Raw genomic sequence first — 17,042 nt, 5'->3', positions numbered from 1 at the left:
GCAACACGGAGTTTCAGCTCCCTGCAAAGATTTTCGATTGGATTTAGGTCTGGAGACTGGCTAGGCCACTCCAGAACCTTGATATGCTTCTTACGGAGCCACTCCTTGGTTATCCTGGCTGTGTGCTTCGGGTCATTGTCATGTTGGAACACCCAGCCACGACCCATCTTCAGAGCTCTGACTGAGGGAAGGAGGTTGTTGCTCAAAATCTCACAATACATGGCTCCATTCATCCTCTCCTTAATACAGTGCAGTCGTCCTGTCCCCTTCGCAGAAAAGCACCCCCAAAGCATGATGTTTCCACCCCCATGTTTCACAGTAGGGATGGTGTTCTTGGGATGCAACTCCTTTTTCCTCCAAACACGGCGAGTTAAGTTTAGACCAAAAAGTTGGTCTCATCTGACCACATGACTTTCTCCCAAGCCTCTTCTGGATCATCCAGATGGTCATTGACAAACTTCAGACGGGCCTGGACATGTGGTGACTTGAGCAGGGGAACCTTCCATGCAATGCGTGATTTGAAACCATGATGGCATAGTGTTCTACCGACAGTGACCTTTGAAACTGTGGTCCCAGCTCTCTTCATGTCATTGACCAGCTCCTCCCATGTAGTTCTGGGCTGATTCCTCACCTTTCTTATCATCTGTGATACCCCACGAGGTGAGATCTTGCCCCAGTGGAGCCCCAGTCCGAGGGAGACTGACAGTCATCTTTAACCTCTTCCATTTTCTGACAATTGCTCCAACAGTTGGTCTATTTTTCACCAAGCTGCTTGGCAATTGCCCCGTAGCCCTTTCCCGCCTTGTGGAGGTCCACAATTTTGTCTCTGGTGTCTTTTGACAGCTCTGTGGTCTTGCCCATGGTAGTAGTTGGAGTCTGACTGACTGTGGGGTGGACAGGTGCTACTAATTAAGATTACTAAGTGGAGTAGAGGTGGACTTCTTAATGGCAGAGTAAGAGGTCTTTGAGAGCCAGAATTCTTGCTGATTGCCAGGTGTTCAAATACTTATGTGCAGCAGTGCAATACAAATCATACAGAGGGATTTCCTCAATTTCTTTTTTTACATTCTGTCTCTCACAGTGGGAATGCACCTACAATGTGAACTTCAGACCCCTCCATGATTTCTAAGTGGGAGAACTTGCAAAATCGCAGGGTGTTCAAATACTTCTGTTCCTCACTGTACATGAGGTAATCTCCATGTGTTTTCTTTGTCATAATGCTACACGGCCAGCAGGTAGCTGTGTGTGTTGATGTGCTTCATCTCCCCCAACTCCTCCTTTGGCAGTAGACCGTCTTTCTGTTTTGAGTTTCCCGAGCCTGTGTCCGCATCTAAAGGTTAACAACTGTGCACTTTGGTGAGCAAGTGATGGGGAGAGAAGTGGCTTTAACTACCAGACGTGTGGCAGCAGCCAGATGAGAAGTGCATGGCCACGATGCTCACGAACATTCATACGCTCACATTGGATTTTGACAAGTAATTTATTAAAGGTTTAGTCACCTCTTTGGACATACTGATGTGTGCATTAGCCTTTTTGTTGAAAGCCGTTTGTAAGCAACTACAAGCTGCAAGTTGTCTGTGATTTCCAGACTTGTGTTCATCGTTCTCAACCAGCCCATCACTCAAGAACAAGATCAACAAGCACATCGGACAGACAGCTACACCAAGACTGACAGTGGGCCAACAGCAAGCTCATGGAGGACACCAAAGTGCAGGTATGTATGACCTGCACAAAACTAGGGCGGCAGCTCACCTCCTTCCACATGTGCTGGATGAGGCGTATGTTCAGCATCACTTGGAGTGACAAGGTCACCAACAAAGCAGTGCTCAAGAAGGGAGCCACCATCTCCGTCTTCACCTTCTCTGCTGGCTGGGTCACATTTCATCCAGGACCAATGACCCAGGGACCTTCTCTCTGAAGAGCTGGTGTCTGGTAAGAGGCCAACGAGGAGACCCTAGATGTGCTACAAGGATGTCTGCAGGTATAAACTCAAGGCTCTTGGTGTCACCAGCAGCACTTGAAGGGTCTCTCAAGGTGTTAGACTGAAGTGGTGCAGAAAGCTGGTGCTGGGAGGTCCATGGCTGAGATGCTGGAGCTCCCTCAGCGTTCTGCTGTACGTGGTGCAGCAAGGACTGGCATTCCGCCACGGCAGGTGCTACTACACCCGGCCCACCAGGGGCGCAGATGCAGGATGTGATCCCTCAGATTGAAGGCTGCCTACTGCTGCTGTGCCCACACTTGAAGAACACGCTGGACTGAATGGATTTATGGAGACGTTCGGCAGCTGCACTGCAATTCAAACAACTCCATACATTGAAAGTGGGCTCCATACTTCAGGTGGGGTTAAAGCACAGCTTGACAAGCAATTTAAAAATATATTTTTAAAAATACAGTCTGGAAGAAAATGTTTAAAGTGCAATTATTTTGGAGAGCCCCTCGTTGTATGATGTCAATTCACATCAGCAGATCTAGACTGACTGCTCCCTGGGCCTAGTGTTAAATAAAATAAAATAAAACAATTCTAACTAGCACAACACAAAGTTGTTGTTTTCTTTAACTTGCTTCAGAAAAAGCTGCTCATGCATCTCTAGATTGTCTTAATCTTGCTAAAAAAAGAAGTACAAATATTCCTGTAGCTTAGCTAAAACGTGTCTACACCCAAGTGTAATAGACTTCTGGCTGCTGCAGCCAGCGCTGTGCCAGTCTGACATGGCACCGCTGTAGTCACGGCGTTTGGGGGTGACACGTGCCGCATGAATTAACAGGGGGCTTTGAAACCCACGCGCTCTGCGAGCTGCTCCTCCATGAAGCGAGGGACGACTTGTGGCTCCAGCACTGCACACTCGACGGACGCCTCAGTGCAGACTCCTGTCGTTGGCCACGTCCTGCAGCCTGCGGAACAAAGCATTCTGGTTCTCTTGGCATATCCTCTTGGCTGGAGACTCGCTGCCGTCTTCTAACGAGATGCTCCTCTTCTTCGTAGGCGTTTCTCCAGTTTTAATCATGTTGTTGATTTCTCGTAATCGCTGTGCAGGGAACAAAAGGCAAAATAAAATGACATAAGATGAACACCTGCTTATATGAATCTATATAAAAATGTGATGTATATTATATATATATACTGTATATATATATCTCTATTATAAAAGAAAATCTTGGGACTAGACTCTTTGAGAGATAATTTCAGGTGCCACAAGATGAGAGTTTTTGCCAAGAGATTTTGACGAGCCCCCCCCTCCTCTCAAACATTTACCACCACGCCGACGGTCCAATCACTTCTCACTCGTGTGACTGCTATCGTCAGACACAGTTCCTGCACTCTCGACTCCAAGCGGGGTAGGAAATAAAAGACAAAGAGTAGAAGACAAAGTAGAACGTCGTAAAGAGGTTCAAAAACGGAGCGATACACATGCAGAGCAAGTCACAGCTTAAGAAAGTTGTAAAATTCAAAAGTCTCCAAAAATTGATAGTAAAGATCGCATTAGCGCTAACAAATGGAAATTATCACTCTGTGATATAACAAAACAGCGAATAGAGATCGAATATATGGACATACAGTAGCTGATATGACAGAAGTATGCAGTTATTGTTTGGCTTTAAAGTTTAAGTCGGAGACTTGTAGATCATCTAATTTGTGTTGCCATCAGGGAAAAGTAGTGTTTCTTCAAAATGAAGAGCCTATCTGTGAGACTTAACACATTTGTTGTTTCAAATCGTCCCTGTAACATTATTGGAGCGCCGCTGGTGCTCTCGGAGATGTGCAGTGATGTCTGTGAACCCCAGTCTCCCTCGGCTCCCCCTACTGGAGATGCTTTTTCAAATCATGGATTCAGTTATTTAACAAGTCATCCAGTTTATTAATGTGTGAAGAAACATCTAATCATGGAGCCACACTAAACAATACCAAGAAGTAGCATTCGTGGTCGTGGTCCCAGCCCTCCAGTGAGACATGGAAACACAAACATATCTGCTTTCTTACCTTAACCCGTTACAGAATTACTCTGGTGGGCACTTCAGCTAGTCCAAAAGGCATTTCATTAACAGCAGGTACTCCCATGATGAGCACACACACAGGTAAAGTTGGCACCAATTTGCCAATGAGCTGTTGTTGTCTGTTATTGGCAGTTTGGGAGTATTTGCTTTTTTAAAATATAAGAATGTATAAAAACTTCAAATTCTTGTTACCGTATATACTCATGTATAAGTCGGGTCTTAAAACCCAAAAAATCAATCATAAAATCAGACCCCAACTTATATGCCCGTTCAAAAATGCAACTTTTGTTGCAGCAGCGCAGTTACTAATTTCTTTCGTGACTTCAACGACTTTTAATTTTAAACCAGCTTCATATTTTCTTCTGATCGAACACTCCATCGTAGATAAGGGACGTTCTTATGATAAACGTGTATGAGGGCGTGAGATCCAAAAACACAAATCAGTGCAAACGTCGCTTCAGAATAGTTCGGGTATCACCGTGTGGTCACGCAGGCACAATACACAGAAACAAAACGCCGTGTGCTCCGTGGTTACTCTCTCAGGTGGGCTTTAGCATATCGTAATCCCTTGTGCCAGTAGTGTGAGTTTTCCAAATTTGACTTTATAAAATACCGGAAATTATACAATAAAATCAAGTCCCGACTTATCTGCGAATATATACGGTAATTAAAATCAAACAATTACACCAGCAGTGTTTGTGTTTTCAAACTTCATGAAGAAGTAAAAATGGCACAACTACTAATTCTAAGGCAGCAGCGGAGCGAGTGCGGAGCTCAGCTGACGTCACAGTTAATACTAGAATTACCAGAGCCTACGAAAAAACTCGTAGATCCGGCCCACCTTAAATCGCTTCTTAAAACCGTTCTCACCTCTCCGCCAGCGTCTTTTGTCATCTAAATGTACTGATAAAGACAAGCTGCCAGCAGCCGGCTATTCTATCCCCCCACTGACTTAGAACATAAACAGGCTTTTCCCAGCTCATGCCTTGATTGATTATCTGGGAGTGAAGTGGAGTTTTAGAGTAGAAATAATAAGATTGTTATTTGGAACACACGCATTTCATATGTGTTGCATTTCTACAGTAATCTGTGTAAACACATTGTTAAAACAGAAACGGTTTATATATTCTAGTAGCAAATGACAAAATGTAGGCATAAACTATATAATGTATGAAGCCTGAAGTCCAAATATCAAAGAAACACTTTCACAAAAGGTACAAAAAAAAAAAGCCACCGCCAAAAAAAGCCGCCTTAGTGCGCGACATTGATATGAATTAACTATCACTGCTTCCGTGGCGCAACAGTATCAGTCGCTGACTGGGAAGCAGAAGGTCATGAGTTCGATCCTGCATGACTCCCTTTTGAGAAGTGTTCTTATTTTCACTAAAAAGATACATTTGATTTCAGTCTGTAACATCCAGTGTAATTTATGATATTTGTAATGGTTAGCTTTATTTTTTTTTTTAAATTCACTTTTCATTGTCTCAGTTGCGTTCAGGATCCTTCCCTACAGCCCCCCACCTGACACTGCTGTTTTCACATAAAGACACACTAAAGCCCTGCAGTGTACTTGTGACTGCATTGTCGTACCAATGCTTGCGAACTGAAGTGTCTGCATGCACTTTTCGTGGCATTACACGTGTATTTTTTGAGCATGCCCGTGTCGCTCAAACACAGGAACATATGTTGATGTAAAAGTATAACAAAACAAGTGCACTTTTATTCAAGGCTATAACCGAAGAAAAAAGAAAGCAAGTTACAGTATAGCGGTTGATATGACAGCTTGCGTGGTGGAATGCTAAGAACTGCTGATTTCCATTCTGTGCTATATAACTGTTAACATTTGAATCTGATAATTGCATATAGCGCCGTCTTGTTTAGTGTGCGCGAGAACATGCAGGTGGCCAGTTGCTGAGTGCTACAACGCACATTTTAAAAAAAGAAAGAGACAAATATATGTGACGTTTTGAAGAAATCATTTTATGACGCGAATAGTACCAATCAGAAAACATCATCGAAGTAATGCAATATTATTTCTAAACGAACAGCGTCAGATCAGGTGTGAAGTTATACTGGCGCTGTTTGAGTCAGATCAGAAGCTGAATAAGCAGAAAAAGCTCCTGTTCTGACTCTAAGTAAAAAAGCATGAATTAACCAACAGAAATAACCGCGATTGACATTTTAAACTTAACGATTTACAGCGCATACCAATTTATAAATTCAATGTCCGTTTGAGGAAAAAAAAAAAACCACTTTCTTCAAAGCTGAGAATCGAACTCACGTCTCCGTAGCACAGTAAGGCAGCTGTGCTCCAAATCAGCAAACCGTAGCGTTAAGCCACAGAAGCTGTTGTATCATCCCTGAACCTTTTGTAAAAGTGTTTATTTAATGTTTGGACTTCAGGCTTCACAGATTCTATAGTTTATGCCTACATTTTGTAACATTAATTACTAAAATATGAAAAAGTTTCTGTTTTAGCAATGTGTTTACACAGATTACTGTAGAAACGGAACACGCATGAAATGCATGTATTCCAGATAACGATCTATTATTTCCACTCTAAAACTCCAGCAGTTCAGTCACTCCCAGATAATCAAACAAGCCATGAGCTGCGAAAACTTAGTGAACGTTCTGCGCCGGTGGGGGGTGGAATAGCCGGCTGCTCGCTGCTCCTCTTAATCGGCACATTTAGAAGACAAAAGAGAGGTGAGAACGGTTTTAAGGTGGGCCGGATCTACGAGTTTTTTCGTAGACGCTGGTAATTCTAGTGTTAATGCTTCACTAAACAGTGGGTCCTAACACAGGGCAATGGCAGGACGGCTCCAGTCAAGTACGCATGCATATGCACCTTTGATGGGCTGTTGCTGAAATAGTAGAATATCTTCTCCCTTGGGGAAAACGACCCTCCATTCTTATGTGGAGAAATGTAGATGGAGTGCTGCTGCGATAACAGGACCCTCCGGGGAGAGCCCGTCTTCACCAAGGGGTATGGTGACAGTGATGGTGGGTCCACCTAAAAGAAACAGAACATGGGCCTAATTAGCATCAGCAAGGCTTTGAGCACCTGACATAACAGATGTGTCAGTGCAGCTTTGTGACTCACCCCTGCTGTGCCCGGGACCCCTGGCACGTATCGGAGGGCAAAGTCCCGAATCTGCTTAACATAGACACTGTTGTAAAACTGAATGAGGTCTCCTCTCTCCTCTTCTTCCATGTCGCTGTTGGCTCCAGTAAGACGTGTCGGGGTGGGTGGCGCACTGTTGGGCTGTGGGATGGGCAGGGTGCTGCTGGAACGCATTACCACTGGACTGGAATCTCTGCTGGCTGCAAGGAAACAAAGCAAAAAGATTTGTGGGCACCCGAAACCTCCCATCCCAGTGGCCCACTTTAGGTCATGACACATGCACATGGCCCGAGCACAGATGGTACAGGTGTAAACTACCAAATGAAAGGGAAAGGCCATTGGAGGGAGGAGGCTTTAAGATTTCAGGTAAATGGCCAAGGCTTCAAAGAACTGCCAAACTGGACAGCAGTGAAGTGCATTCTGGGAAGGTTGGATGGCTAAGCAGGACCTTGGAATGTTTTGTATCGCCAGTCTGTTTGCTGCTCATTGCAGCTTTTGTGATGGCGTTCCTGTGTCCCGAGAAGCTGTTAGCCACTTTGCTAGCGGACAGTAGGCTTACTCTGGGTGAGAATGGGGAGGGGAATGGCTGCCTTTTATTACAACTTTGAAGAATTCAGTTTCAGTTCAGTTTAATTTTAGTTCATTTCATGTTTTGTTGCTTTTATGAGATTTTGAGAGATGACACAGCCATTTTAATGGAGCTTGCGATCTGCTTAGCTGCTGGACACTCTCCAAGGAGCTCCATCACCAGGAACATATCCTTCTTTTCACTTTTCGATTAAGGATATATAAACTGTAACTAAGGAGCCGCCATCTGGGACTGCCTGAGCCCACCCAGGTTGGACTGTTCTTTGTATTGCTTACATTTACGGCTCTTGGGTATTTTGCAAATAAATATAATTTTGGAGTGAAAGCTGATTACTGCCGAGAGCTTCGACTGATTGTTCTTTGCCTGGCTGCTGTTCCTGAAGGGTACAAAAGATGCTTTGTGAGCCCCTCTTTTGGTGGTAAACTGGGTTGAAGTAAAGCGATGAAAATAAACGACAGTCCCAGTCAACAAGCAGCCTGCCATTAGAGGCTCCAGGGTTTACAATGCGGGCTATCAGGTTACGGTCACATCGCTGGTTTGGACATTTCTTCCTGTCTCCCATTAAGGAAAGGTTAGTTGGTCCTGTCTGAGGGTAGTTGCGTCAATGTGCAATTCTTATTTCTTTCTTGTTTGACTAACTGGGTTCAAATATCTTTTTTATTAAAAATTTAAATCTTTCTTTCTTTCCTTTCTCCCAAAGACTTGCATATTACATTGACTGGCAACTCCTATTTGGCCTGGTAAGTGAGGGTGAATGTGCTGGTCAATGGACTGGCGCCAGTATTGTAGAGATAGGCAGTGGCGCCCTGTGTGCCCCAACTTGTGAAGCAGGTTTCAAAACAGACAGATGGATGGATGGACAGTCAGCAGTGTGGCGAGTGTCAGCTTCAGGGCCGGCAGCAAACCAGAACAGGATGTATCCAGTTGTTCAGGCCCTCGTGTTCTCGGCACGGAGTCGATTTGATTGTTAGCGGATGCTTCTGACCAGTGAGGTGCCAATGGAAGTTGCTCCATTTACAGTGCATCCAGAAAGTATTCACAGCGCATCACTTTTTCCACATTTTGTTATGTTACAGCCTTATTCTAAAATGGATTAAATTCATTTTTTTCCTCAGAATTCTACACACAACACCCGAAAATGACAACGTGAAAAAAGTTTACTTGAGATTTTTGAAAATTTATTAAAAATAAAAAAACTGAGAAATCACATGCACATAAGTATTCACAGCCTTTGCCATGAAGCTCAGAATTGAGCTCAGGTGCATCCTGTTTCCCCTGATCATCCTTGAGATGTTTCTGCAGCTTAATTGGAGTCCACCTGTGGTAAATTCAGTTGACTGGACATGATTTGGAAAGGCACACACCTGTCTATATAAGGTCCCACCGTTGACAGTTCATGTCAGAGCACAAACCAAGCATGAAGTCAAAGGAATTGTCTGTAGATCTCCGAGACAGGATTGTCTTGAGGCACATATCTGGGGAAGGTTACAGAAAAATTTCTGCTGCTTTGAAGGTCCCAATGAGCACAGTGGCCTCCATCATCCATAAGTGGAAGAGGTTCGAAACCACCAGGACTCTTTCTAGAGCTGGCCGGCCATCTAAACTGAGTGATCGGGGGAGAAGGGCCTTAGTCAGGGAGGTGACCAAGAACCCGATGGTCACTCTGTCAGAGCTACAGAGGTCCTCTGTGGAGAGAGGAGAACCTTCCAGAAGGACAACCATCTCTGCAGCAATCCACCAATCAGGCCTGTATGGTAGAGTGGCCAGACGGAAGCCACTCCTTAGTAAAAGGCACATGGCAGCATGCCTGGAGTTTGCCAAAAGGCACCTGAAGGACTCTCAGACCATGAGAAAGAAAATTCTCTGGTCTGATGAGACAAAGATTGAACTCTTTGGTGTGAATGCCAGGCGTCGCTCATCACCAGGCCAATACCATCCCTACAGTGAAGCATGGTGGTGGCAGCATCATGCTGTGGGGATGGGAGACTAGTCAGGATAAAGGGAAAGATGACTGCAGCAATGTACAGAGACATCCTGGATGAAAACCTGCTCCAGAGCGCTCTCGACCTCAGACTGGGGCGACGGTTCATCTTTCAGCAGGACAACGACCCTAAGCACACAGCCAAGATATCAAAGGAGTGGCTTCAGGACAACTCTGTGAATGTCCTTGAGTGGCCCAGCCAGAGCCCAGACTTGAATCCGATTGAACATCTCTGGAGAGATCTTAAAATGACTGTGCACCGACGCTTCCCATCCAACCTGATGGAGCTTGAGAGGTGCTGCAAAGAGGAATGGGAGAAACTGGCCAAGGATAGGTGTGCCAAGCTTGTGGCATCATATTCAACAAGACTTGAGGCTGTAATTGCTGCCAAAGGTGCATCGACAAAGTATTGAGCAAAGGCTGTGAATATTTATGTACATGTGATTTCTCAGTTTTTTTATTTTTAATAAATTTGCAAAAACCTCAAGTAAACTTTTTTCACGTTGTCATTATGGGGTGTTGTGTGTAGAATTCTGAGGAAAAAAATTAATTTAATCCATTTTGGAATAAGGCTGTAACATAGTAAAATGTGGATGCGCTGTGAATACTTTCTGGATGCACTGTACCTTACATCTGCTTGCACTGCATTAATTACCAAGCAGTTGGATAACAAAAATGTGGAGCAACAACCTCCTGTCACTATGGGATGTCCAGTCACTTCAGAAAAGCACACGGGACAGAAGAGGCCAGTGGAGGAGCTCTGATCTCACTTTATTTGAGTTAATAAATTTCTTTATTAGCTTTCTCCGGATACAGCATTTACAACATGTGCTTACACAGGGATGACTTAAAACATCCTGGCCATCTGCCTAATGTGCTGTTCCTCCTTTGTGTGTTGTTCCACCAAGATGTGGACTGCACCAGACCTCTGAAGGTGTCCTGTGGTATCTGGCACCAGGATGTGCTGCAGATCCTTTGACTCCTCTGGGCTGTGCGGTTTTTGTTCCAACATGTCCCACAGCCACTTGATTGGGTTGCGGTTGAGGAAATTTGGGGGCCATGGCAGCCCTTTAAACTCTTAATTGTGTTCCTCAAACCATTTCTGAAGAATTCATACAGTGTGGCAGGGTGCACTGTCCTGCTAAAAGATCCCACTTCCATTACCATGTAGGGGGTCTGCAGTGATGTTTAGGTAGGTGGTACGCATTAAGTTAACTTCCACCTATTACTGTCCTTTTTGAGGAAATTTATGTGAGACGTGTCACCACACCATGTGGCAGCTGCACCATGTGGCACCACTGCTCATTGCAGTTTGAAGGGGCGATGCCAGTGTTTGTATTCTAGCAATTCTAAAGCTTGAAAGAAAACAAAGTATCTGGACAAATGACGCAGATATGGCCCTTGATAACACGTCAAGTATCGAGCTTTGCAGATACTGCTTGTTTTTGTTTTAGGAAACTTGCTTTGCTATTTCACATAACATTGAACAAAATAATGAAAGAAATCAAGAAGAGTAAATATGTGGCAATAAAAGTGTGTGTGCCCCCTGAATTTCCCCTTGGGATTAATAAAGTATCTATATCAGAAAAATGTCAAGGGAAGACCACCACCATGCCACTCAGTGCTATGAAATGCCACCATTCTCAACTCCCTGGTAAGGACACAGATGGCAAATCCCAGTTTTGTGCACCGTGAGGGTCACCTTTAGCTGCCCGCCTGGCCACTGATCTGTCGCCTCTGTTCTGGTGCAGCACACTTTCATGTAACATTTGACTCGACTCTGTCAGCTCCCTCTGGGCTGTTCTTCATGTTAAATAAATCTTGTTTGCCTAAGATGTGGCTCCGCACTTAACAGCTGTTTCCTGTTCACTCCAATGTGACATGAGGACAGAGTTCTGGCATTTGCTTTTGCGCTGCTGTTTAGCTGCCATACCTCGGGTATCTTTCAAGCATTATTTGGCTGTTTTTCATTATTAGCTGATTGTTAGTATTTTTGGTGTGTAACCAGTTGGATGAGCAGATCGTACAAAACATGAATCTTTGCTAAATCATCCAATCCACATGTAAACTGGGAGAACATGCAAACTCCATGCAAAGGAGGACCCAGGGCATGAACCCGAGGTCTCCTTGTTGTTAGCACTACCAATGCACCATCAGCTTCTAACGCCTCTTTGAGTACTTCTTTAGAAAATGTTACATCTTAGGAATATGAAGTACAATTAGCCACAGACCCTCTGCAACCAGCCATGAAGTTGGAGTCGGCTGTGTGTGAAAACTACTGAGCCACCACAAGCCTAGGTGGGCTCCGTTTTTAACAACTTGATTTTGTAAAATGCTAAACATGCCAGTGGCAGTTGCTCCATATAAAAATAAAAATCTCCCGATTGTCAGGATAGTTGGAGACACTTCACTGGGATTGAGAGGCCACAACTGCTGACGAACAGGCGCACCTACAGCGTCCTCCATCTGCTGTGTGGCCCTTGTGCATCAATAAACTGTATGTCCTCTGCGGCTCCCTGCATGTTAAATGAATTCTGGTCTGATAAAAGTAACATGAAAAGGTAAACGTGCACACGGTGCTTTACATGCTCATGTAAGTGGATCAAGCCAACAAAGAAGGCCAGACACACGGAGCCTTCAGAACTAGAACAACAATGAAGGTCAGGGACTACTAGCACAGCTCTGCTCCTGACTCCTGAAGACAATCAAAGGATCAACAGCAGCAACAACGCAGGCTTACTTCTGTCCCGGCTGGTGTCACCTGGAGAGTTCTGATGGAGGCTACAGTCGCTGCTGCCCGAATTCCTCCTCCTCCTTCCCCTCAGCAACACACTTCTGTAGACCTAAGCAGAGAAACACCACAGTAGATGAGAATAAACTTCATTTTCATAAATGCTTTGCTTGATGATTCAAAGCCTGGATCGTTTATTATTAAGGGATACAACACAGTATGATGTACGTTCAATTCTGGGCAGCACTGGCCTAGTAGATGACTCCAAGCTCCTTCAACTCAAGTTTCAGACACGTTTTCCACTTAGCAGGAGTGGCTGACATATTGAGGTAGTTTAATCCACCATTCAAGTTAAAAGGTCATAGGAGCCGGTTTCTGAAAAATCAAGATTAGCGAGACGCTGATAACCCCAGAACCTGAGATTAGCATTTAGGATGGCAAACCCCAGTATCCAGAAGAACCAGGAGTATAGTGTCGGCACATTCTTCTTTATGCTTGAGCACTTCCGCTAGATTAAGGAGGCAAACAGGAGACGGCCTCACCCTGTGTCTTCTACTCAGACTGATGACTGGGGAAGTACTGGCCTGAGGTGGAGGTCAAAGACATGAACTTCAGTAGCTAAACAAAGACAGAAGGGAAGCACCTAAGGGCCCGTCCATTGAAAAGGGGGCTCAGGATTCCATTCACAGAAAAGACCATGAAACCAGAAGTTTGTAAGGATAAACCATTTGAACCCTGCTCTGACTTCGTTATTGTTCATATTATGTATATCCTGCATTTTGTCCAAAACATTTTTCTTAAGGTGCAGAGTTTAAAAGAAAAGTTATTTTGTATGGCAAATTCGGAACAGATTTGGAGTCATGTAGCCTGTACAATAAAATATTCAGTGAGTGAGGCAAATGTAAATTGTACTATGACAGCAAACTTGATTTTTGGCAAGCTACAAATTTTACATTCAATAACCCATAATGACAAAGCAAAAATGGCCTTTCACAAAGGTTTGGAAATTTATTAAATTCAAAACCTGAAATCTCCCCTTCATAGAAGTATTCAGACCCTTTGCTGTGGCACTTCAAATTGTACTTGAGGGGCACCCTGTCTGCTTTGACTCTCCCCGAGATATGTCTACAACTAGATGGTGGCAAACTGAATTGACTGGGCGCCATTTAGATTGGCACACATCTGTATATAGAAGGTCCAGAATTCACACGGCATGTCAAGACTAAAACAAACCATGAAGTCCAAGGAGCTCTCTGTAGACCTCCACAATCAATTTGTGGTGAGGCATCAGTCGGGACAAGGGGGGCAGAACCATTTCTAAAGTTTGAGTGCCCCAGGAGCACAGTGGCCTTAATAACTGGGAAGTGGAAGAAGTTCAGAACCAACAGGACTTTTCATAGAGTTGGCCGTCCAGTCAAACTGAGTAACAGGACAAAAAGAGCCTCGGCCAGGGAGGTGACCACAAACCCAATGGTCACACAAACAGAGCTTTCTCAGCAGCACTCCATCAATCAGATGTTTATGGTAGAGTAGCTAGACAGAAGGCCACCTTGAATAAAAGGCATATGACAGTTTAAAGGACTCTTGAGAACATGAGGATAAAGATTCTCTGGTCTGCTGACACAAAAATTGAAAACTCCAACGACTATGTCTGAAGCAGACCTGGCACTGCCCACCACCTGCCTAATACCATTACTGTGGTAAAGAAGGGTGGTGGAAACATCATGTTATGGGGGTCAAGGGACAGGGAGATGGGTCAGAAATGAGGTAAGCAAACCTGCTCCAGAGTATGTAGAACCTCAGACTGTGGTGACAGTTCACCTTTCATCACAACAACGACCCAAAGCATACAGTCAAGACAACACTGGAATGGCTTCGGTGCAAGGCTCTGAGAGCCCTTGAGGGCCCAGCCACAGCCCAAACCTAAACCCCAGAGAACATCTGTGGAGAGACCTGATGATTGCACTTTACAGACGCTTTCGATCCAATCTAACAGAGCCTGAGAGGATCTGCCAAGAAGAATGGGATCCAAATCCATGTGTAAAAAGCTTATAGAGCAGGGGTCCCCAAATCCGGTCCTGGAGGGCCCCAGTGGCTTTAGGTTTTCATTCTAACCCTTTTCTTAATTAGTGACCCGTTTTTGCTGCTAATTAGGTTCTTTGGAATTACAGTGGAACCTCGGTTAAAGAACGCACTACTTAACGAACAAATTGGTTAACAAACTTTTATTTTGAACAATTTTTGTCTTGGTTAACGACCGAAATTTGGGTAACAAACGCAAGCACAGACCGGTTTTTGTGCGTTCGTGCTCATTTGTGCTTTGACACGTTTGCTGTAAACATTGCTTTTCTGAGTGTTGTGTTCACTAATGTTACATTTTTGTTATTTTTTATGTACATAGTTACTCGTTATGGCACCTAAGAAAGAGAAACGTGTTAGTGATAGTGGCAGTAGGAAACGTGTTAGTGTAGCAGTAAAGAAAGAAATGATATCAAAACACGAGAATGGCATTCGTGTTTCCGACATTGCAAAGGAATACAATATGCTGAAATCGACTGTCTGTACAATTCTAAAGAACAAAGAGGCATTTAAGGTGGCTGAAGTGGCTAAAGGAGTGACTTTGTTAATGACACAAAGGTCTAAAGTGCTAGATGAAGTGGAAAAACTGCTGTTTATTTGGATAAATGAAAAGCAGCTGGCTGGAGATAGTGTTAGCGAAGCAATAATTTGTGAAAAGGCTAAGCAGTTACACAGTGATCTGTTGACCACAACACCCAGTGCAAGTGCCGACGAGCGAGACTTTAAAGCGAGTAGAGGGTGGTTTGATAATTTTCGCTGGCGAAGTGGAATTCATAGTGTTTTAAGGCACAGGGAGGCTGCAAGTTCAAATGAAACAGCAGCAAAAGCCTTTGTGGATGAATTTGCGGAGTTTGTTGAAAGTGAAGGCTACCTCTCACCTCAAGTGTTTAATTGTGACGAGACTGGGTTATTCTGGAAAAAAATGCCCAGAAGAACCTACATCACCCAAGAGGAGAAGGCACTACCTGGACACAAGCCTATGAAAGACAGGCTTACACTTTTATTTTGTGCTAATGCAAGGAAGAGGAGGTTAGGGAGGAAGTCAGTAGTGCTCAGATAAAGGAAATTTGCAATAAGTGGAATGATGTGCAGGAATTTATTAAGAAGCACCACCCTAACAAAGTTGTGGCTAATAGGGCAATTAACATAATGAATGACAATGCAATATCGCATTTTAGAAAAATTCTGCAGCAAAGAAAAAGACAAATCTTATTAGATCGCTTTCTTGTACCCAAAGAAAAGGAATCGCGACATGAAAAAACCCTGAATCAGTGTTACCCGATGTTTTTATGGAGGGGGATTCCCCTTCAAAACAGTAGCTTCCTTCTCCTCTTCCTCCGCCATCCACCTATGCCACCAACTACAACAAACAAGGTAAATACAGTGCTGTTTTATGTAATTTAGTTTATGTGTTTGTACTAATGATATATACATTTTTTGTATATTTTTCATCACAGAAAAACCCTTAAAAAAATAAAATTACAAAATTTCTGAGATTGGAACGGATTAGTTGTATTTACATTAATTTCAATGGGAAAAATTGCTTTGGTTAGCGAACGTTTTGGTTAGCAAACAGAGATGCGGAACGGATTAAGTTTGTTAACTGAGGTTCCATAATAATAAACTGTAATTTTATTTCAATTGTTTTTTAAGATTTGCTCCCCTGAATGTCCTCATCGTTCCTCTGAATTGCTTCATTTCTTTCCTTAATTGGCACCCAAACAGAAATGAAACGTGAAGTGAGGGAGCCAACAGAAGACCAGCTAAGTCAGGACCTGAAACTCCAACCAGTTGCTGTCTCTTGTTGTTAATTAAACCCGTTCATTAATTTCATGGTTTGCTGCTACACACAACATGGTGTCCAAAAGCCAGAATAAAATGAAGCAATACTTTGATAGGTCACACCAGGTCAAAATGGCAGACATAAATGTATCTGATTGGGTCAGGGTCTGGAGGCCACATCGAGAACATACGTTGAAATCTTTTTGGTCTTCTCCTTTAAAAGTAATAAGCCAGCTAGGACTTGCCACATTTTGTCTGGCTGATGGTTCCCGATGGCATGCAAGTCGCCTCCGCAAGGTACCTGCACCACCAGTACCGAGCTGTGACTCTTCAGGTTTTACAGCAGAGTGGCTCGATTCAGCTGCAGGATCATCAGGCCCTATGCAGACTGAGGACCCTGAGGTGTTGCAATCTCCGACTGAAACCATCTCTAGACCTGAACGCGTCAGAACTCAGCCAGCCAGATTTAAAGATTTCCTTACTGATTTTCACAGTTAAGCAGACTTTAGAATGACATTTGGGGTTTGGAAGAATCATACAAAAGAAAAAAAAAAAAGACTGTTCTGTACAATTTCAATTACTTCTGAAAGTTCAAGCCTTATGTTATGTGTTTCTGGGAGTCACTGTATTTGGTATGGGAAGGGGAAAATGTTATGTTTGCAATGTGTACATTTTATGACAGTGTGTTCTTGTTTGCTGTAAAGTGTTTGGGGTCAGAGGGTGAGTTTTTGGCGGGATTGGTTATTTGTAAACAGACGCTTTT

At 43.8% G+C, this 17,042-nt stretch overlaps 1 protein-coding gene across 1 annotated transcript in view; it reads right to left on the bottom strand.

Annotated features, from left to right (window-relative positions):
- Window positions 1-1,461: 1,461 nt before the first annotated feature.
- rbl2 (retinoblastoma-like 2 (p130)) overlaps window positions 1,462-17,042 on the bottom strand; it is a 65,475-nt gene continuing 49,894 nt past the window's right edge. The window contains exons 19-22 of the mRNA XM_028809306.2: window positions 12,428-12,530; window positions 7,097-7,317; window positions 6,842-7,006; window positions 1,462-3,026 (exon numbers count right to left, since the gene is read on the bottom strand). Of these exons, the coding sequence (XP_028665139.2) occupies window positions 2,856-3,026; window positions 6,842-7,006; window positions 7,097-7,317; window positions 12,428-12,530 (660 nt within the window). The 3' untranslated portion in view covers window positions 1,462-2,855. The remainder of the gene's footprint in view (window positions 3,027-6,841; window positions 7,007-7,096; window positions 7,318-12,427; window positions 12,531-17,042) is intronic.

Source organism: Erpetoichthys calabaricus, chromosome 9 (genome assembly GCF_900747795.2).
Source record: "Erpetoichthys calabaricus chromosome 9, fErpCal1.3, whole genome shotgun sequence".
NCBI classification, from domain to species: Eukaryota; Metazoa; Chordata; class Cladistia; order Polypteriformes; family Polypteridae; genus Erpetoichthys; species Erpetoichthys calabaricus.
This window is presented reverse-complemented; position numbering and strand designations above follow the sequence as displayed.